The sequence below is a fragment of the Lampetra fluviatilis genome, chromosome 19, assembly GCF_964198595.1.
Source record: "Lampetra fluviatilis chromosome 19, kcLamFluv1.1, whole genome shotgun sequence".
NCBI lineage: Eukaryota > Metazoa > Chordata > Hyperoartia > Petromyzontiformes > Petromyzontidae > Lampetra > Lampetra fluviatilis.
In genome coordinates this window covers 7,899,478-7,920,851 of record NC_136293.1, presented here as the reverse complement: position 1 = coordinate 7,920,851, position 21,374 = coordinate 7,899,478, and the positions used below count along the sequence as shown (strand labels likewise).

The following is a 21,374-nucleotide window of genomic DNA, read 5'->3' as shown; positions in this document are numbered from 1 at the left end:
TCTGTTAAGGCTACACGGGGGATCTTTGTTGGTGGCAAGAGAAGCGATGAGGAAGTCATCATCAAAGCAGCTAAACGCGTGCGTGAGTCTAGATCTCTCTGGAACTGGGCATGAGCACAGAAACATTCACATATACACACGGACACACAACCACGCTCGACCCACTGCTTAGCCCAAGGCGTCGCCCACCCCTAACCATGCATCCAGCTCTGTATGAGTCTGTGGGTCTGCACCTGAGTTCATGGGTCTCTATGTGAGTTCATGGGTCTGAGTCTACAGATGTGGATCTATGGGTCTCGATGCGAGTAAGCGCTGATGATCAAGTCCCTCCCAGGACACGTCGCTATCAATGCACGGGTTTTGTCATTGATCCACATGTATCCATCTAAATCATCTAAGGGCCCTGCCGTAGATCACGTGACTCGTGTGTGGCCACCCCCACTCTGCACCCCCTCTCCCTTCCTTCTCCCTTCGCCCTCTCTTCTCTCTCCTCTCTCTTTTTTTAACGATCAGAGGAAACAAGAAGATGCTCGGTGTAGTCGGCACTTTGCTTCGTTCATCATTTCGGTTTTTTTCCAATGCTCTGCTTATGTGCCCCCCCCCCTTTTAAAATGAATGATTTCACAAAAGATTCCACGCTCTGCTCTCCTCTTTCTTACCCCTTCCCTCTCTCTCTCTACCCCCTCTCTTTTTTTTACCCCCTCTCTCCCACGGCGATAGCAATGTGGACTTTCCACACGTGGCTTGGAGCCACGAACGGTAAACAAACAGGCCGTGTCGCATTGCTTGTGCTGAGCTGTGGCTAATAAACAATGCACAGACAGCGATGGGACAGTTCGATCCCCGAGCATGGCTCGCACGCGTGGCGAAGGACATCTGAATCGATGCCGAGCCAACCCCTCCCCGCCCCCACCCACCCACACACCGCGATTCTCCGAACTCCCCCACTTCACCCCAACCCGGCATTGACCCGCGTGGGGAAGTATGTCGGTCCAACGACTCTTCCCCTCCCCCCCCCCCCATGACCGACACGACCGTGGGGAGGCCCTCATCCAGCAGTGGATCCGAACAAAGAATCGCGCGTTCGTATTTTGATTAGAATTATGACACAGGTCGCCTTGATTTGGTCCGCCACTAGGGCGACTCAGCGTTAAGTGGGTGGTGTGGACGGAGGAGATAGGAGCGAGACTCGGGGAGTGGCTTGTGGCGACCCCCCTCCCCCCCTTCCTCCCCCCCCTTCCCTCTTGCCCCCCCCCCGCCCTCCTCACGGTTTAATGGCGCAAGAAGGGACATGCAGAGCACGTGCCGTGTTTTCGGATGTTGTTGCTGTGCTTCTTGTGAGATTGAAGTCCAACGGCCTTCTTTGTTCTGTACACAGCATGCAGAACATCCGCGATGTTCCCTTGACCGCGTCCGTGTTCATTGATGTTTAGCTCCAAAAACACAGCCCCCATCCATCATCACCAACTACCATCATCACCATCACCACCCTCCCAAGCCTTCTCACCGACATCATCACCACCATCACCATCATCTCCCACACGTTCTAACCTCCATCGCCACCATCATCATCAACCATCGCAAACCTCCCAAGCATGTCAGCACCACCATAATCAACATCACCAAACTCCTATCCGTTCTCACCGACATCACCTACACCATCACCACCACCACTATTACCACCATCTCCGACCTGCCCAAACCTTTTCACCTCCATATACCCATCATCACTTCCATCACCATCATCACCACCACCTCCAAACAAATTCAAAAACATGCCTTGCCCATCGCCCATCAACTCGGCTCGAGACGCGTCCTGCCCCAATCCCGCTACAAGCCAATCCGATTTCCGGACTCGTTATATATTTGTAATCTGATCCGCTGGTTCCTCTCTGTCTCTGCGTCTCTCTGTGTAATTACAAGCATACATCTTTTCTGCCTTGCAGCTCACTGCACGGTGTTAGCATTTGTGCAATTCTCGCCGCAAAACTTTTTTGAGCGGAAAGGGAATTGGCCCTTGTTTTATGTGGCCAGTAAGGAGTGAAACATGTGCAGGCAACCTTCGCAAACGAGCAACTCCATTCACAGACGGGGGCTTCCCGGTCGCTTTGAATGTCCCGAGCCGCGCGTGACGGCGCGCGCCTGCGGCCCGACGATGTTGAGGCCAGGGGGTTGGTGGATCACGCAAAGAGAACCCGTGGCCAGGAATGTGACAGTGCAGAGGAGGAGGAGGGGGGGGGGATTCAGGATGGGATGTGGTCACACACAAGACGCGAGATGTACGCAAATATAAAATTTTCGACGCCGTGAGCGCAATGGATGTGATTATGCAAGAGGAGGCGGCGATATGGAATAGCCTCGGGTGCGACCGTGCGAGACACATCAAACATTGGGCCCCACATAACCGATCGCTACACCCCCTGAGCTGATAATAATAATAAAACAATAGTTACTACGCCACTGGATGTACGGGAGGCTTGAGCTGACTTCAACGGGGAGATATAAAGATGCGAGGCAAGGGATTCCGAGCGGGGGTGGACACACACACGTCACGGGATGTACGAGCCGCTTGAGCCCATTTAGATAAATAACGTGTGTGTGTGTATATATATGAATGAATTACTAATCTAGTGTATAATTACAATACCCCCCCCCCTCCGCACCAAATCGTTGCACCTGATGAGTTGATGAGTTAATGATGACGTCATCCTGCTGCTGCTCTATTTAAGACCGGGAGCCAGAGCAGAGCCTCACCATTCTGTCGAATTGCCCGATGATGCTGGATGCAATTACCAGCGAAACGTCGTACTCAACAATTGTAAATGTTGTGGTTTCACGCTTCAACACACCGGTGGGCTAAAGCAGTGAACTATTTGTCTTTTGTCAACGTGACACTTTTTTGCTGATTGGCCGTGTCGAGTGGTGGAGGGTTACGACACATTTATAAATAACGCGATCTAAACCCAAAAACGTTGATTTTGAATGAATTAAATATTGACTGCGAAAAATCTCGACGTGTTTTTGTTTCCTCCTCCGATCGCAGGACCCGGCTCTCACGGAGACGGGGGATCGTCGCCAGGAGAAGCGGCCCGACTCGGGCGGTCAGGTACGAGCTCTGAGTGGGGTCCCCTGCGATGCGGGTTCCCTTTGCAGGGAAACCGGAGCACCCGGAGAGAGAAAACAAATAAATACCCACGCGTGCGAGGGGGCAACACTGTATCCCATACACAGGGGACAGGTGATGTTAGTCCACACTTTTGCTCTACTGATATCCGGCTGCAAGCCAGATCATGTATGTTGAACTTCTTTCGCGCTGTACGTAGCCAAGCGTGCTTAATGGGAATTGCGGGTGGAAGGACAAAAACTGAACACTCAAAGCAGTTCCGAAGGAATGAGTGTTCAATCTAGATGATTTAAAAGTGCACAGCTGCAGTGGTTCTCCTAATATCGGAAGGAGGAGCGTTCCAGACGGCCGCAGAAGCGCATCCGAAAGCGCGCGACGCGGTGGCCGGCAGCTCGATGTCGATGGCCTGCTCCCCGCGCGCCGTCCACGCGGATCCCCGATTAATTATCTGCGGAAACATATCTCGATAGGGTGTCGGATTCCTCCGGTCCAAAATAAACATTCTGATTCCGAATGCGAAATAAAAACACGAGTCCCGAAGCGCCAACGGAATGAAGGAAAGAGGCGCGCGCGAACGTCGGTTTCGTTCGCGTGCGGTCAATGGGTGCTCTCCGTGTAATCTTATGTAAGTCTGTGTCAGGCTGCAGGAACGCAAGTCAATAGAGGGTGGGGGCCTCGTACCCCCAAAAGCCCCCCCCCCCATTAACCCCCCCCCCGCCCACCACCAACAATCCCGTGGGATTACGCAAGAGTTAATAATCTGCACTGGCAGAGCGAGGTCGCGCTTTCTGAGCGCCGCCGTTCATCACGACCGTTCCACACTCTCCCTCCCTCTCTGTGCTCGGGCGAGACGATGGTGATTTACATGATGGGGGAGAAGGGGGGAGGGGTCTGCGGGGAGGGGGAGGGGAATGGGGGATCGTTATCGAGTTGACTCTCGCCGCGCGAATGTAAATGCGTGATTGTGTGTGACCCCGTGAATGTGCATTGCGCTCTGTGTGTGCGTGTGTCTGTGTGTGCGTGTGTCTGTGTGTGCGTGTGTGTGTGCGTGCGTGGGGAGCGATAGTGTAGCGGTTAGCGCGCTGCGCTATGAACCCGGCCACCCGAGTTCGATTCCCGCACACGGCAAACACCGGTGACGATTATCTGAACCGGTCCTGGGCCTCCCCTAGGTCGACTCAGCCTCAAATGAGTACCTGGTGCGGTGTGTAAACATCACCACTAGGGAGACAAAGGCGGTCGGGCGTGGTGCTGGCCACCCACCCCCTCGTGTACCGTTGCGGCCTTCATAGGTGCTCGTTAACAGCACTTGCCCCTATAGTCTGTTAAGGCTATATGGGGGATCTTTGTCTTTGTGTCTTTGTGTGTTGTGTGTGGAGCGGTGGCGTAGCGGTTAGCGCGCTGCGCTAAGAACCCGGCGACCCGAGTTCGATTCCCGCTCACGGCGAACACCAGTGACGATTATCTGAACAGGTCCTGGGCCTCCACTAGGTCGACTCAGCCGCAAATGAGTACCCGGGAGACATAGGCGCCCGGGCGTGATGCTGGCCACCCACCCCCACTGGTGCAGTGCCGGCTTTCATAGGTGATCGCTAACAGCACTTGCCCCTAAAGTCGATAATGGCTACCCGGGGGATCTTTGTCTTTGTTAATCAACACCATGGACACCCTTGCAGACGGGATGTTCCGTGCGAAACGATGTGTTTCCAGGTGACAACATCTTATAAATATTACATTTTTACGTGCACGGTTGCAAAAATCTCTTCTCAATTGCAAAATCTCTTCTCGACGCAGAGACGACCCCCCCACCGAGCGCCGAGACCCCTGCCGCTGCTGCCTCCACAGCAAGCGCCGACGCCTCTCCCGAGTCCCCTAAACCGCACGGACCCCCCGGAGTGAGGGGTTCCACAGGGGACCCTGCGAGGGACAACGGATCCGTGGTCCAGTTCGGTCCGAGCGCGGGGTCCGGAGACGGAGGACGAGGTGGTGGTGGTGGTGGTAGATGGGGAGGAGGAGAAAGCGGCGGAGAAGGTGGTGACATTAGCAAGATGGGGTATTCTATGGCAGAACAACAACAACATCATCAACATCAGCAGCAGCAAGGAGAGGCACAGGCCTCGGGTCTGCACAGCAATGAACCGCTCGGCCGCATCAAAGCGCTCAGCAAACGCCGACACAGCGAGAATCAGCACGTGCTGGGGACGGGGGGCCGCGTACCCCCGTCGGAGGGGCCAGGCGAGGCCCCCCACGCCGTAGCATCCAGCGACAGCGCCCAGCGAGCAGAGGCCAACGTCGTACACGGGGAGGGGGGGCCACGCGACACCCGGCAAATGAACGCCGCGATGCGGGGCCTTTCGGTCCAGGAGACCGAACGAAGAGACGCGAGTGATGATGATGATGATGCTGTTGCTGATGCTGCTGCTGGTGCTGATGCTGGTGCTGATGGTGCTGCCGGTGCTCTTGCTGGCGGTGGTGATGATGGTGGGGGTGAAGAGGTGTGCAGCCAAGCACGCGGCGAAGATGTGGAGCGAGTGGACATGGAAGACGCTCTGCGCAAATGCATCGGCGAGTACAAGAGGATTCGAATTCCCAACAAGTTCAGCGAGAAGCGGCGCCAGTGGCAGGCGAATTTACTCTCCAAGTACGAACTATGAGCGGCCGACGTCTTGAACCCAACTTCGATTCGATCGAAAACGGAACACCGAGCGGATTCACGTAGCAGCGTCTGTCTCGGGAAGATGTGCGGAAGCAGTTGTTGTGTTTTTGTTCGAGAGAAGGAGGCGAAAGTCAGTCGTCGGCAGAGGAGTGGAGGCAGGTACTGTGCCTCGAATTAACCAGGAGCCGGCAGCACGGGTGGATGTAGGGAAGTGAGTTCCTGACTGTGGGGGGCAGTAGAGGAGAACGAGCGACCTTCCACTAAGCAAAGGTTTTACCTGGAGCGGAGAGTGCGTGTGGCGGAGGAGAGTGAGATGAGAGGGGAGAGGTAGGAGAGTGCGTGGAAGGGAGTAGAGTGAGATGAGAGGGGAGAGGTAGGAGAGTATGTGAAGGGGAGTAGAGTGAGATGAGAGGGGAGAGGTAGGAGAGCGTGTGAAGGGGAGTAGAGTGAGATGAGAGGGGAGAGGTAGGCGATCGTGTGAAGGGGAGTAGAGTGAGATGAGAGGGGAGATGTAGGAGAGTGCGTGGAAGGGAGTACAGTGAGATGAGAGGGGAGAGGTAGGAGAGTGCGTGGAGGGGATTAGAGTGAGATGAGAGGGGAGAGGTAGGAGAGGGCTTGAAGGATAGTAGAGCGAGATGAGAAGGGGGGGGGGGGGGGTGATATCTTGAAGACGTGAGCCGTTGTGTGGTCCCGAGGGAGGCTTGGATGGAGCCAGACTGCTTTACTCGGGTGGTTGATAAATTGGCTCTCAGGTTCGAAATCTGAAATCATTAAGTTTGCCAATTGAATGTTCACAGGCAAAGATCCTGACGACAAAAAAAATGTTTGTGCGCCGTAAAACAATTAGAACGCGTAATAGGACAGCCTCGGGTGGTTAGATTTAATTTCATCGAAATGATTTAATTTTAATTTAGGAGCTTTCGTGACTGCAGGAATTATTCTTTGGTTCTTTTCGGTTAAGTCACGTCTAAAAATAAAATAATAAATTAAAATAACATATTACGACGTTTCGATTGCAACACAAGCAATCATCATCAGGTATAAAAGAAATAGCAACAAAAATCTAACTAGAAAACTATAGACAGACATACAAGCAGACAGACATCACAACGGCACACAGAGAGAGGACACAAATCGGCACAAAGAGAGGGGTCGTCCCTTAAATATAGAGAGGGGGGGGCGGGGACGGAGAGAGGGAGGGGGCAGAGAGAATTAGCATATCAATGAGTGTACGGCAACGTACTGCTGTTGCAAGTAAGATGACAATGTGGAACGGGCACGCAAGCTTGAAAATTAGGAGACAGGCACACGAAAATTAAATAACCTAGCAAAATATCGAAATGTGATGTAATACAACACAGAGAGTCGGTTAACACACAATTAACGCATAGCCTGGTTGATTACGTGTTTCAAAATTTGCTAAGTTAGAATTTTAAGTGTGAAAATTCCAAAGAGAGGACACAGGCAGAGAGAACAAATAGCCAGAAAGAAAAAGGATAAGCTTAAAACTTTCCCCGTAGAAGTGGTTCAATCTTAATTTAGGAGCTTTCGTGACTGCAGGAATTATTATTTGGTTCTTTTCGGTTAAGTCACGTCTAAAAATAAAATAATAAATTAAAATAACATATTACGACGTTTCGATTGCAACACAAGCAATCATCATCTTTGTGCCGATATGTGTCCTCTCTCTGTGTGCCGTTGTGATGTCTGTCTGCTTGTATGTCTGTCTATAGTTTTCTAGTTAGATTTTTGTTGTTATTTCTTTTATACCTGATGATGAACGCGGCCCCCGGAAGACGACGACTTCGAACCCGCGCCTGGCATCCGCGAAGGGTTCCGTCGGCATCTCACGAGGAGACGCAACCGCGCGTTGTCGAACACCCCCTTGGCGCAGAGTGATCGTCGTTTGTGGCAATCAAGGCGATGGTTTCATCCCTCGAAAGCTCGAATGTCGCCCGATTGATGTCGGGCGCGGCACGAGAGTTCGTGATGCGTTTGCTTTGTGCGTGCGGTCATTGGGCGAACCAACCTGAGACCAATCAGTTACCAATCCGTTATCGACACTTGAGAAGCTGTTTTAATCATGACTCTGTGGTTCTCAGTATAACTGAATGGATCTCTGTGTGAGTCTATGGCTCTCAGTTTAACTGTAATGATCTCTGTGTGAGTCTGTGGTTCTCAGTATAGCTGAAAGGCTCTCTGTGTGAGTATGTGGTTCTCAGTATAACTGTAATGATCTCTGTGTGAGTCTATGGTTCTCAGTATAACTGAAAGGCTCTCTGTGTGAGTCTGTGGTTCTCATTATAACTGTAATGATCTCTGTGTGAGTCTGTGGCTCTCAGTATAACTGTGATGATCTCTACGCGAGTCTGTGGTTCTCAGTATAACTGAAAGGCTCTCTGTGTGAGTCTGTGGTTCTCAGTATAACTGTAATGATCTCTGTGTGAGTCTGTGGTTCTCAGTGTAACTGTAATGATCTCTGTGTGAGTCTGTGGTTCTCAGTATAACTGTAAGGATCTCTGTGTGAGTCTGTGGTTCTCAGTATAACTGAATGGATCTCTGTGTGAGTCTGTGGTTCTCAGTATAACTGAATGGATCTCTGTGTGAGTCTGTGGTTCTCAGTATAACTGAATGGATCTCAGGGGCCGGTAACCTGCGGCTCCGGACCCTCACGCGGCTCTTCCCCGCACTCTTTCATGACGTTATTCTTCACGCATTGCGGCTCTTGAAATATTGATGATTTTTTTGTGTGTTACCGATTTCGAAAATAAATGCCTCTTGCTATTTGGTTGCCGCCCCCTGCACTCAGATATCCCCCCCGCCAATGATTTCTTAGCCCCACGCCCGTGAAATTCAACGTTGACTTCTGAGTTTATTTTTTCAACTCCGTGCGCTAACCGCTGCGCCACCGTTCCCCGCTACACTACCCCCCCCCCAACCACTGCCTTCCGCCTCCTAATTGCGCGCCGCGCTCAGCCAGGGTGCATTCATCCTCGTGAAAAGCGTTCCGCCGTAATCATTATCCTGTCACGAGGTGCGCCTATATGCATGTTGCGTTTGTATGTACAGGGGGAGCAGGAGTGTCACGGTTAGTGTTACGCTGTGCTACTAACCCGGCCACCCCGAGTTCGATTCCCGGCCACGGCCGACACCGGTGACGATTTTCTGAACCGGTCTTGGTCCCCCCCCCCTTAGGTCGACTCGGCCTCAAATGAGTACCCGTTGTGTCAGCATCGCTACTGGGGGAGACGAAGGGGGTAGGGCATCGTGCTGGCCACCCACGCCCGAGTGTCCAGTGCCGGCCTTCACAGGTGCCCGCTAACAGCACCTGCCCCAACAGTCTGTTCGGGCTATACGGGGGATCTTTGTCTTTGCCGGGTGCGTGGAAGAGTGGGCGAGAGCAGTCCAGCATTGTCCGTGCTTCAATGCGCACAGCCAAAGCCACTGCTGTTGGATTGCACTTCTATGCGCCCGCGTACTACGCTTTCGACGAGGCGCTCCCTGAGATTGCAAATGGAATGAATAAATGAATGAATAAATAAATGGCGTCGCGAATGTAAATCCGAATTGACTTCTGAATCTCGTCAGACCTTGGATGTTAAGCGGGGGGGCGGGGGGGGGGTTAAGCCTGGAGAGCGCTGTGGCTGGGCCATCGCCAATGCATGCCAGGCCGGGGGCTTGAGAAGGCTCCGTTACGTTGTGGGCGGCCGTCGCCAATGAATTTAAATCTGTTTGTTGTTGGGACTGTGCCTCTATGTCCCCAGCTCCCCCCCCTCCCCCCCCGGCATCTATATTCACCACCTTCCACAACGCAGCACGGACGAGCATGCTTATTGGTAGGCTCGCTTATCCAGGACAGGCTCACTGGAGTCTCAGGACTCTTTTGTAGGAGGGTCCTGTCGCAGCAGGGAGGGGGGTGATCGCTCGGTTCTCTACTCAGCATTCCAAATCTAGATGTTTGCGGCGTAACTGTTTTCAGTTGTGACACACAAATGGCCTTCTCCTGCGAACGACGCCACGGGGATCTTGGACGGCCGCTGCGATGCAGACGACGCGTAGAGTTGTCGCGGTTTAATGCACAGACACCGCAGTGTTGATCAGGGCGTCCGCTGGCCTCGAACCGTGAACTTCTACAACAGGCGGCCGAGCGCGCTGTACCGCTGCACCATGCAAGGGGGTGGTGCACTGGGGAGACAAAGGCGGCCGGACGTGGGGCTCGCGAACAGCACGTGCTCAACAACAGTCTTTGGAGGCGAAATGGACAATCTTTTTTTATGTTAGTATGTATGTTGAACTTCTTTCCCACCCTACGTAATCGGAGGTGCGGGAGGTGTTCATGTCGGAGCACATCATTCACCGTGAAGTGAGCAGCAGTCCTCGCTTTGCCGCGTGCTTGACCACGGGCCGACCAACCTCTTCCGAGGGACGTTGTCATCCACCCATTGTCCACCAGCCACGCGGCACCACGCTCCCTCGAGGGAGGGGGACTTGCTGAGAGCGGAAAAAACTCGGGCGAAGGGAGAGCGCGGCCGGAGATTTCTCATTGGCAGCCCCCCCCACAGCCCTGCCTGTTGGAATTCCAAATAACGAACGAATAACAACAACAACAACATTCACACGCTCGTCGTGAACAACACTCTGTGGCCTTTAAAGGAAAAGGAAATAGGCGAGGCGATGTTTCGGGCAATGACCCTTTTTCGTGGTACGTTTGTACGTGCTATGAAAGAAGGCACATTGCCCGAAACGTCGCTTATTATATTCTTCGTTCTAAAGCCACACACGGTGTTGTTTTTGATGAACGTGTTGAGTTGTTGTTGTTGATAATCGTATTTGTGCATCACTGCCAACGCAGCAGCAGGAGCAGCAGCAGCGGCGGCAGCATCGTCACTTAAATCATTGGTTGGAAGTCCGATTAACCACCACAATCGGCGCGTTTAAGCCCAGACGGAGCCGATTCGCAATCCCCACCGCGGCGCCGCGTGCGTCGTCTCGTCGGGGTTTGTTTCCCTGCCAAACATCCGCGCTTCTGCCTCGGCTCGGCCCATTTGCACATTCCCCGTTGATTCAGTGATGTGGAATGTTGCGTTCACGTTCCTTCGTACGGTCAAACGAACAAATACAAACAACTCGAAACTTAAGAAAACTATCCCGAGGCTCCCTTATCGGACTGGCTTGCCGCTCTGTTCTCCTCGCGGCCCGGCAGGACCAAGCGCGCCCGTGTTCCTAAAACGAAACTTTTATTTTTATTAATTCTACTTGGTAGGGCCCACTGAACTATTCAGCTATTTTTTTCAAAGAAGCGATCTGGCCACAAATGATACCTCAGCCAAGTCGCTTATCGTGTGGAAATGTACATCAGTCGAATACTCTGAACGCGTGACGTTGATTCTAAATGTGGAGGGAAAAACCGGAGGACCCGGAGCAAAATCCACGCGACCACGGCAGAGAGAGAGAGAGACACACAAACTCCAAATACACAGCAGACGTCAGGGTCAGGATCGAACCCACGACCTCCTGTGTACCAGGCGAGGGACGTAACATCTCCTAGCCACCGTGGCGCCCACGCTGGATGAGAACCGCGATCTCGGCAGAGTCAGGGATCACGAGGCACGGTGACACCGCGTGGACGGGCGAGCGACGGATTCAATTTGACGACGATGATGATGATGGCAGAGAGCGACTGGGGGAGGTGGGGGGGGGCAGGATGGAGAGTCTGCGATGAGCGATTGTGGACGTGGAGGCGACAGAGAGAAACAGAGCGAGAGAGATAGATATCTTATAGTAATAGGTTTTTACCCTTTCAACTGGTACAAAAACTGACACCTTTATACAAGGCATCATGTTTGCAAATAGCCACAACACAAGCAGTCAAAATGCAAACAAAAATAAACAACTCTGATAATGATAATGATATGCACTGTCCTTGAAGTTGATTGGTCCACACCCGAGACAGCTTTTCTTAGAGCCTAGTCTCCATTGGTGTTGGACCAGATGACGCCAAAAGGCGTACAACTCAAAACATATCTTGTTCAGTCATTATATCCTATGGGCAAATTGCTGCTAGCGAGTGCCTGTTTAGCAGTGATGTGATTATTAACACCCCTGCCCCCTCCACCCATCGCCAGGTCGTCTTTGTTTTCCCAGTGATGATGTTCACGCACTGTACTCTATTAGATACTGATTTAAGGCTTGGTCGACCTGGGGGAGGCTAAGGAATTGTTCAGGTATCACTCACCACTCAGATCTTACGGGGTTTGCAGCTGCGCGCTGACCACTGCACCACCGCTCCCCACACATACGTACACAGACAGATACGTGACCTGTCCCGTGGCTTTCCAATCACTGCCGCGCTCGCGTCGCGACCCAGTCGGCATTCAAAAGCCCACCCAATAGGACAGACCCTGGAGGGTCACTCTAGCCAGCACCCGGCAGAAGGGGCCATGGAAGACGTCTCGCCCATCGGCCTCGCCCGCGTCTACTCTGCGCGCGTTCATCTTCGGTGGGGGTGATAGGAAATGAGAAGAAAATAACCCAACACCCATCATCATTCACCCCCCAAAAGTTGAAGGGGAACCCACATCAGCCCCCAAACCCTCTCCCCATATCTCACCTCGTTGGCCTTTTGAATTATTTTATTCAAAAGAAGAGCCACTCCCCTGTTGCCTGGTGTCATCTTGGCCCCGAGTCGAGGATTGTCCAGCCCGCTGTGGTGGCGGGAGCCATAAGCAGTCCACAAGGTGCGCGTTTATGGCTGAGTCGACCTAGGGTAGGCCCAGGACCGGTTCGGATAATGTCACTGGTGTTGGCCGTGAACGGGAATCGACCTCGCGTCGCGCGGTTCGTAGCGCAGCGCGCTACCCGCCACACAAGACAAAGAAGGCCCGTATAGCCTCAACGGACTCTGGGAACAAGTGCTGTTAGCGAGCCTCTCACGCGGGCGGTTGTTGGATGAATGTAAGTGGCAGAGCGAGCCGGGGAGGGTGCCACGCTGCCCCTGTGGCGAGCGACCTCGCGCAGTCACTCGCAGCACGCGCACTCCTCCCAGGGTATAATCACCATCATCATCACCATCATTATCACCACAATCCGCCACACAATTATTGACACCTCCCCCCACCACCTGTCTCTCTCTCTCTCTGTGTCAGCACAGCAATCATCGCCCGGCCACCAAGAACAACGACTTGCCCCCGTATCCCGCCCTATCTCGTCATCGAGTACAAAGACAAAAATCCCCCGTGTAGCCTTAACAGACTGTTGGGGCAAGTGCTGTTAGCGAGCTCCTATGAAGGTCCGCAGGGCATAAAAGAACCACCCCCCCTCCGCCCGCCGCCCCCACGTCTCCGCAGACGAAGATCCACCCGTGCTGCAGCCATTGCCATGGCGACACGTATCGTGGTGACAGTGTGGGGTAGTTCCTCTCTTCCCGGCCGCCTTTGTCTTCCCCACCCAGCACGCATTACCACCTGCACCCCCCCCTCCCCACCAATCGACCCCTCCCTCTGTCTCCCTCCCTTACCCCCCACCCACCCCCGTGTTAGGGATGCAGTGAGTGCAATAATTGCGACTGTGGAGGTCGTAGCCAGCTTTTTAATGGCGAAGTCGGCTACGGGGGGCGGTGGTCGAGACGAGGGCCGGAACGGCAGTCGAGGGAGGGAGAGCGCCCGGGGGAAGACGCCGGGATGAGATCACCACCACCAGATCGCGAGCCGTGTGGGTGGATTGCGACATCGCAGCGTCGCGTGAGAGATGGCGAAGGCTTGGGGAAGAGGCGTTCGTCCAGCGGTGGATAAGATCGTGGCTGATGACAGTGAGCAGCCCCCCCTAGCTCCCTCCCCCTGCCGTCGCAACTCCCACCGCTATCACCACCACCACCGCCCCAATCACACCACAACTACTCGTCACCACGACCACCCCTACCAGCCCCCTACTACCACAACCACCTCCTCCACCACCCACCAACCCCTCCTCCCTCTCCACCACCACCCCCTCCGTCCACCCCCCCGTCCCATCCACCCCCACCACCCCCATCCAAAACCCCCACCCCCATCCACCACCCCCCACCCCCATCCACCACCCCCCCATCCACCCCCATCCACCACCCCCCGCGAAGTGGCAGTCTGTCTGGTTGGGTACCCAGGGCGGCGTTTCCCGCACGCTCCGATTTGCTCTCCGCTAATTCCCAGCTGTGCAACGGCGGCCGGGGATACAGTGGACGTGTGTGTGCGTGTGTGTGCGTGTTGCGTGTGTGCGCGTGTGTGTGTGTGTACGTGTGTGTGCGTGTGTGTGTGCGTGTGTGTGCGTGTGTGTACGTGTGTGTGTGTGTGCGTGTGTGTGTGTGTACGTGTGTGCGAGTGTGTGTGTGCGTGTGTGTCCGAATGTGTGAGTGTGTGTGTGTGTCCGAGAGTGTGTGTGTGTGTGTGCGTGCGTGTGTGTGCGTGTGTGTACGTGTGTGTGAGTGTATGTGTGCGTGTGTGTACGTGTGTGTGTTTGCGTGCGTGTGTGTGTGTACGTGTGTGTGAGTGTATGTGTGCGTGTGTGTGCGTGTGTGTTTGCGTGCGTGTGTGCGTGCGTGTGTGCGTGTGTGTTCGAGTGTGCGTGTGAGTGTATGTGCGTGCGTGTGTGTGTGCGTGTACGTGTGTGCCTCAAATGAGTACCTGGCGGGGCGTGTAAACATCACCACTGGGGAGACAAAGGCGGTCGGGCGTGGTGCTGGCCACTCACCCCCTCGTGTGCCGTGCCAGCCTTCATAGGTGCTCGCTAACAGCACTCGCCCCAACACGCCGCTGAGGCTATACGGGGTGGATATGTACATTTGTTATGTGCTTTCAAAGAAAGCGGCGATGTAGAGACCTGTAGAGTTACGCCGAATTCCATAGAGTTTTATAGAGATCCGCAGTGTTCTATCAAAGGATGGAATTACATAGGGACTCAGAGTTACGTAGAGATCCATATCGTTACACAGATGCCTATAGACTCAGCTGATAAAGCCTCTTGACGCTAAGTCAGCGCTTTCTTTAGCAGGACGACCGACAGCTCAAACGCCGGGTTCGTATCGGATACAAACACGCGCGCCCAAGACTTCACACACTACACACGCACATGCGTTCAAGGCCTCTTACACATGGACACACTCGTTGAGTCGCACACACACACACGTCTCAAACACACTCACAGGGCAGTGTCTCTCTCACACACACACTCAATGGCTTACACTTGAATACACACTTTATTGTGCCGCACAAACTCTCACACTCGGTGTACCGTAAACACGCGCGTGCAGGCGGTGTCTCGCACACACAAAGATCCCCCGTATAGCCTTCACAGACTGCTGGGGCAAGTGCTGTTAGCGAGCACCTATGAAGGCCGGCACGGCACACGAGGGCGTGGGTGGTCAGCATCACGCCCGGCCGCCTTTATCTCCCCAGTGGCGATGTTTACACATCGCACCAGGTACTCATTTGAGGCTAAGTCGACCGAGGGGAGGCCCAGGACCGGTTTTAAATATTCGCCACTACAGCGGCCTCGTCTCATGCAATGCGGAACGATCTTCGTCGCCAATAAACAGCCCTGGTCATGTGCCCCCCCCCCTCATCCAGTGTCGTCACTCGGGGGGTGCGGGGGCTTGCTGACAGCACCGGGTGACACCATCAGAGGGGGGCGACACCAAAATGACTTTCTATAAACAATTTTTGTGCAGTGTTTCAGCAGAATATATATTTATATATATATAAAATATCCCCGTAGTTAGTTAAAACAAAACACAGTTTTCGTAAACCCAGCTTACATGTACTGTATAAATATACCGACAAGGCGAAAACTCGATACTAATTTACTTTTTGAATTTTCTAATGCGCTGCGGTCAGAGCCGTCGTTGTTACTCAACTACAGTGACGCGTCGAGTCACGTGGTCTCGTCTGCACGCGTCACTAGCACGCGCTGTCGTGTTCGTCGCTGCTCGTGTTTTTGTAGTCGCTAATTTTGTCTAATTTTCTGGTGTTTTAGCTACAATATTGTGGTAATTAGTATTTGTGAACCGATATCGATAACTTTTTCTGAGAATGAAGTAGTAATTAAAGGAAATATTGTAATTTAAAGGTGTCATTTTAATTTTGCTAGTTGTTTACGTCACTACCATTGCCATTACATTCAGTGACATACTGCAATTACGATGTACGAGTAACATTAGTACAACAAACACTACTAAGGGTTCTCTATGGTCTCGTACGGGCGGAGCTCCATGGGGGGTGACATCAACCATAGTGGCACCACTGCCCCCATCCCACCCCGTAAACAAGCACTCTGCGTGGTGTGTGTGTGTGTGCCATCCATCGGCGGGAAGGAGACAAAGACGGCCGTGCACACCGGCGTCTCGCGCGCCGTGTCAACCTTTATTGGCGGTCCATACTCCTAGTTATTTCGGTAAAGTCACGTAGGTAAAAAATGAAATAAAAATTTTATAAAAAAATAAAAACAATAAAATCACGACGTTTCGGAGGCAACACAAGCTGCCTCCGAAACGTCGTGATTTTATTGTTTTTATTTCATTTTTTACCTACGTGACCTTACCGAAAGAACTAGGAGTATGAATCCTTGCAGTCACGAAAGCTTCAAATCTAGAATTCATCGGCGGTGCTCGCGAACAGCGCTCGCCCCTAACAGTCGATGCGGTTATACGGGGGGCGGGGAGGGGGAGGCGGCGGTGGTGTGGGGTGTTGGCTTCGTCTTTGTGTGTCACAGTATGGACGCACCCAGCCACGTTAACAGAATTTAGCAGCTGGCGAAGTGACTATAGAGGCGTGAAGATGTTCGTGGGCCTTGCGATCATCCACACGACCCCAACCCGCGCCACCCCCCATTTCCCCTACCCACAGACAAGCCTCCAGCCATGCTCCCTCCCCCGTCCTCCTTCTCTGCTCCCCCTCCCCGCTACGAAGTGTCGACGCAATGTAAACCACGAAACCGTGGCTAACGTCTCCCCCACACCCCCCTCCCTCCCTAAGGCCCATAACGACAAGCGGGCAGCACCAAGTACACTTGAATAGGGAATGGAAGGAGGGATGATAATTGGGGGTGGTGCGGGGAGGGGACTTATTGATTGACCGGGGCAGAAATTACGCGATGCTTATTCGCACAAAGACAAACAAAGACAATGATCCCCCGTGAAGACTTAAAATACTGTAGGGGCAAGTGCTGTTAGCGAGTAGCATCTATGAAGACCGGTACGGCACACGAGGGGGTGGGTGGCCAGCACCACGCCCGACCACCTTTGCCTCCCTAGTGGCGATGCTCACACATCGCACCAGGTACTCATTTGAGGCTGAGTCGACCTAGGGTAGGCCCAGGACCGGTTCAGATAATCGTCACTGGTGTTGGCCGTGAGCGGGAATCAAACTCGGGTAGCCAGGTTCGTAGCGCAGCGTAGCGCTAACCACTACACCACCGCTGCCCACCACCACCCCATCCACCCTGCCCCCCCCACCACTACCCCCCCCCTTCTACCCCACCAGCCCCCATAGCTCCCGTAGACTGCCCCCCCCACTCCCCATCCTCTATTTCCCCGTCTCCACCACCTCCTCCCCTACACACCCGAGGTCGCAAACGGGTTTTGATTCCTTACCCGTACCTGGCCGCACCAGGGTCGCAAATGGGTACCCGTACCCGGCCGGGTACGGGTAGCCGGGTATCGGGTAGGGTACGGGTATCGGGTACCCGGTTGCGACCTCCCCTACACACCCACCACACCCCAATGCGACCTCGTCCCATCATCTCCCCTCACCTCCCTGTGCGTGGCTGCTCTGTTCGCGTCTCCACCCCCTCCCTCCCTTCCTCCCACCCAGAACCCCTCCCCACTCACCACCCATTGAGCACACAGCGTGCTCATCGCAGGTGTCATAAAATAATAGATTGCAGCGGCTCGCATCGAGTTATTATTCATCACGAATGATTCCGCGGCCAATATAATTACCATTCGTTGATGACGTACATGAATTGGCTGGTTCGGGTGGAGCGGGGGTTCACGACACGCAACATCTACGTTCAGAGATCTCTAAGCCGCGCAAACATCAACAATGTAGTTATTATTCAGGTTCCACCTGAAGACGGAAGCTTGTGTTGGCTCCGAAACGTTGTGATTTTTATTTTATTTAAATTTTATTTTACTTTTATTAATTTTAATTAACAAAAAATTACCTACGTGACTTTACCGAAAAAACCTGAGAATATGAATCCTTGCAGTCACGAAAGCTTCAAATCTAGAATTAATGTAGTTATTTATATTTCAGCGGCAACAACAACCACGGAGAGCCGAGGAATACAATCGTCAGGCGACCGGCGTTCGCGAGCGATGAATGGTCACAGTGAAGACCAGCTGTGATCTCGGGGGTGATGGAGAAGCAAGGAAGAGAGTTGAAGTTGAAGTTAATTTATTAGGTGTAGCCCTGTGAGTCATTCGGCTCTTGAATCGGGTGCAACCGCAACAAACAAAAAACAAAAACATGAACAAGAAAACATCTTAAAGTGACTATGTGCAAACTGAAAATCCAGGAAAAAAACTGCAAAAATTCCAGAAAAAAGCACCGTACACCAACGCTGTGTGCAAAAACCCCAGTGGGGAGAGAGTTAGATAGATAGATAGCAATAGGAAAAAGAGGAATGGAAATAGCGAGGAGAGAGGGACGGGAAGGTTGAATGATTGGTGGGCTATAACTTTAACAGGGTTGGGTAGATATTCTTAGGTTTTTTCGGTAAAGTCACGTAGGTAAAAAATTCAAATTTATAAAAGTAAAATAAAAATAAAATAAAAATCACGACGTTTCGGAGGCAACACAAGCTTCCGTCTTCAGGTGGAACAGTCACTGCACGTGACTTTACCGAAAAAACTTGAGAATATGAATCCTTGCAGTCACGAAAGCTTCAAATCTAGGATTGGGTATGGCAGTGGAATTATGAGCGACTCAACACAATACACATCGAGTCTTAAGCGCACGAAGAAGCCTGCGTAGATGTCTTCATCTCTATGCACTCTTGTGCAAACAGGTACATACATGCACTGAGAGATACAGAGCGTGGGTTAGAGAGCATACGTAAGTTAATAACATCAACTAAACCAGTGGTTCTTAACCTGGCGGTGCACGCTGTACCCACTGGGGGTACGTGATGCCCTTTCTGGGGGTGCGAGACATGGTCAGATTCTTTTTTTAAAGAAGGTAAATAATCGAAAACACAAATTAAGCACGGCTTACTTTGTTTCATCAAAGCTACGTATTTATTATTATTATACTTGCTTAGCGCTCGAGAACACAAGGGGTGCAACAAGCCTGCAAGCAAAAAGGTGAAGAACCACTGAACTAAACTATTAAGGGAAAAAAGGCAGCGCATTTGCTGCGAAAAAGGTCGATCGTCTCTTATGTAAGTATTCATTGTAAGGCCACGCACGCGGCGTCAGACCTGTAAACCCCTGATCAGTGCCCTGCCCTATTACAGACCAATGCAGAGCTTATTGGTCACCCCGTGCCCTTATAAATCTCAGCGTTCATCCTACAAAGTCCCATCGCAAGGGAGAAACAAACACAATTTGTTGCCCATATTTATGGACCTGAAAACCCAATTTCCCTGTACAAGAATACGGGTGTAAACCCATACGGGTTGACAGCTATGCGTTGTTGTTGTTGTTGAACATAATGTTGTTTAGAGAAGCGAGTGAGCCCCCTCGGCAGGACGCGTCACGGTCAGAGGGGGCGATGACCGACGGGTCAACATTGGGGACGGAGTGTCAAGACCGAGGCACGGAAACGCATCTTACACGGCTCAACCCACCGAGGAGATGGAGCGATGAAGTCTAAGTTTAATGTTCAGGTGCTGCACGGATCGTTGCGTGCTGGACGGATCGGTTAGGGGAGAGGGCGGCAGCTTGGCGAGGCCTTCATCCAGCAGTGGATTGACCATGGCCGATGGCGGTGATGATGATGATGAGGCTCACAGCGGTCACGAATTCGGCATCGCTACCGCGCGGGGTTCCGCTGCTGTGCGGCTCGCCGAACGCGTGTCCGGGTTGTACACACCTCCTGCTGCTCGGCACGAGGTGTGTCCGACGACTCTCCGCTCCACGTGGCGGTTGGAAGCGATATTGTCCGGGGAGATTATTGAGCTGACGCTACCGCGGGAGAAAGTGACCTGCCCGAATATCAGTTTCCTACGGTCGAGCGAAACGTGGGGCATCGCACCGAGCAACACGCGGTGTGAGAACCACCCCTAACCCGACCTCTGATGCTGGGCATGTCCCCGACGTTCACGCATTGTTCAACGGGTCCCGCCTTGCGTGGCTCAAGGGGCCCACGAGGCTCCGCTTCACGGCCCTGCAATACGAAGTACACCAACAACAACATCAGCAGCAAATCCACCATGAACTTTTTTTTTATTCCAAAAAAGCGACAATTAATCTAGTTGACGCGCCCCTGAATTATTCATCGGGAATAAATTGGGTCGGCGTGATGACTTTGTTCTAAACGGGAGATGAGAACATGTTTCATCTGTTGTGCAAATTATTAATGCTTCATTCCAGACGTGTCACGCGCACTGCCTGTCCCGGTGTAGAGGACCACTGCCGCATGGAGTGAGCCACTTGGTGGTTCCGTCTCGAACGCGGCAAGCGTCGGGAATACGAGGAGGCGGTCGAGGGGGGTGGAGGAGGAAGGGGGTGGAGGAGGAGGAGGGGGAGGGGGGTGGAGGAGGAGGAGGGGGGTGGAGGAGGAGGGGGGGTGGAGGAGAGGGGGTGGAGGAGGAGAAAGGGGGGTGGAGGAGAAGGGGTGTGGAGGAGGAGGGGGGTGGAGGAGGAGGAGGGGGAGGGGGGTGGAGGAGGAGGAGGGGGGTGGAGGAGGAGGGGGGGGTGGAGGAGAGGGGGTGGAGGAGGAGAAAGGGGGGTGGAGGAGAAGGGGTGTGGAGGAGGAGGGGGGTGGAGGAGGAGGAGGGGGAGGGGGTGGAGGAGGAGGAGGGGGGTGGAGGAGAAGGGGTGTGGAGGAGGAGGGGGGTGGAGGAGGAGGAGGGGGAGGGGGTGGAGGAGGAGGAGGGGGAGTGGAGGAGAGGGGGTGGAGGAGGAGAAAGGGGGGTAGAGGAGAAGGGGGGTGGAGGAGGAGGGGGAGGGGGGGTGGAGGAGGAGGGGGGGTGGAGGAGGAAGGGGGTGGATGAGGAGGAGGGGGAGGGGGGGTGGAGGAGGAAGGGGGTGGAGGAGGAGGGGGAGGGGGGGGGTGGAGGAGGAGGAGGGGGGTGGAGGAGGAGGGGTGGAGGAGGAGGAGGGGGGTGGAGGAGGAGGAGGGGGGTGGAGGAGGAAGGGGGTGGAGGAGGAGGAGGGGGAGGGGGGGTGGAGGAGGGAAGGGGGTGGAGGAGGAGCAGGGGGGTGGAGGAGGAGGAGGGGGAGGGGGGTGGAGGAGGGGGGGTGGAGGAGGAGGAGGGGGGTGGAGGAGGAGGAGGGGGAGGGGGGGTGGGAGGAGGGGGGGTGGAGGAGGAGGAGGGGGGTGGAGGAGGAGGAGGAGGGGGAGGGGGGGTGGAGGAGGGGGGGTGGAGGAGGGGGGTGGAGGAGGAGGAGGGGGGGTGGAGGAG

The 21,374-nt window shown here is 53.7% G+C and overlaps 1 protein-coding gene across 1 annotated transcript; it reads left to right on the top strand.

The window, feature by feature from the left end:
• Window positions 1-2,699: 2,699 nt before the first annotated feature.
• Window positions 2,700-9,375, top strand: LOC144937600 (uncharacterized). The gene is made up of 3 exons (XM_078864928.1): window positions 2,700-2,851; window positions 3,044-3,106; window positions 4,919-9,375. Exon 3 carries the CDS (start codon window positions 5,173-5,175, stop codon window positions 5,776-5,778), a length of 606 nt encoding a protein of 201 aa, XP_078721054.1. The 5' UTR covers window positions 2,700-2,851; window positions 3,044-3,106; window positions 4,919-5,172; the 3' UTR covers window positions 5,779-9,375.
• Window positions 9,376-21,374: the final 11,999 nt, after the last annotated feature.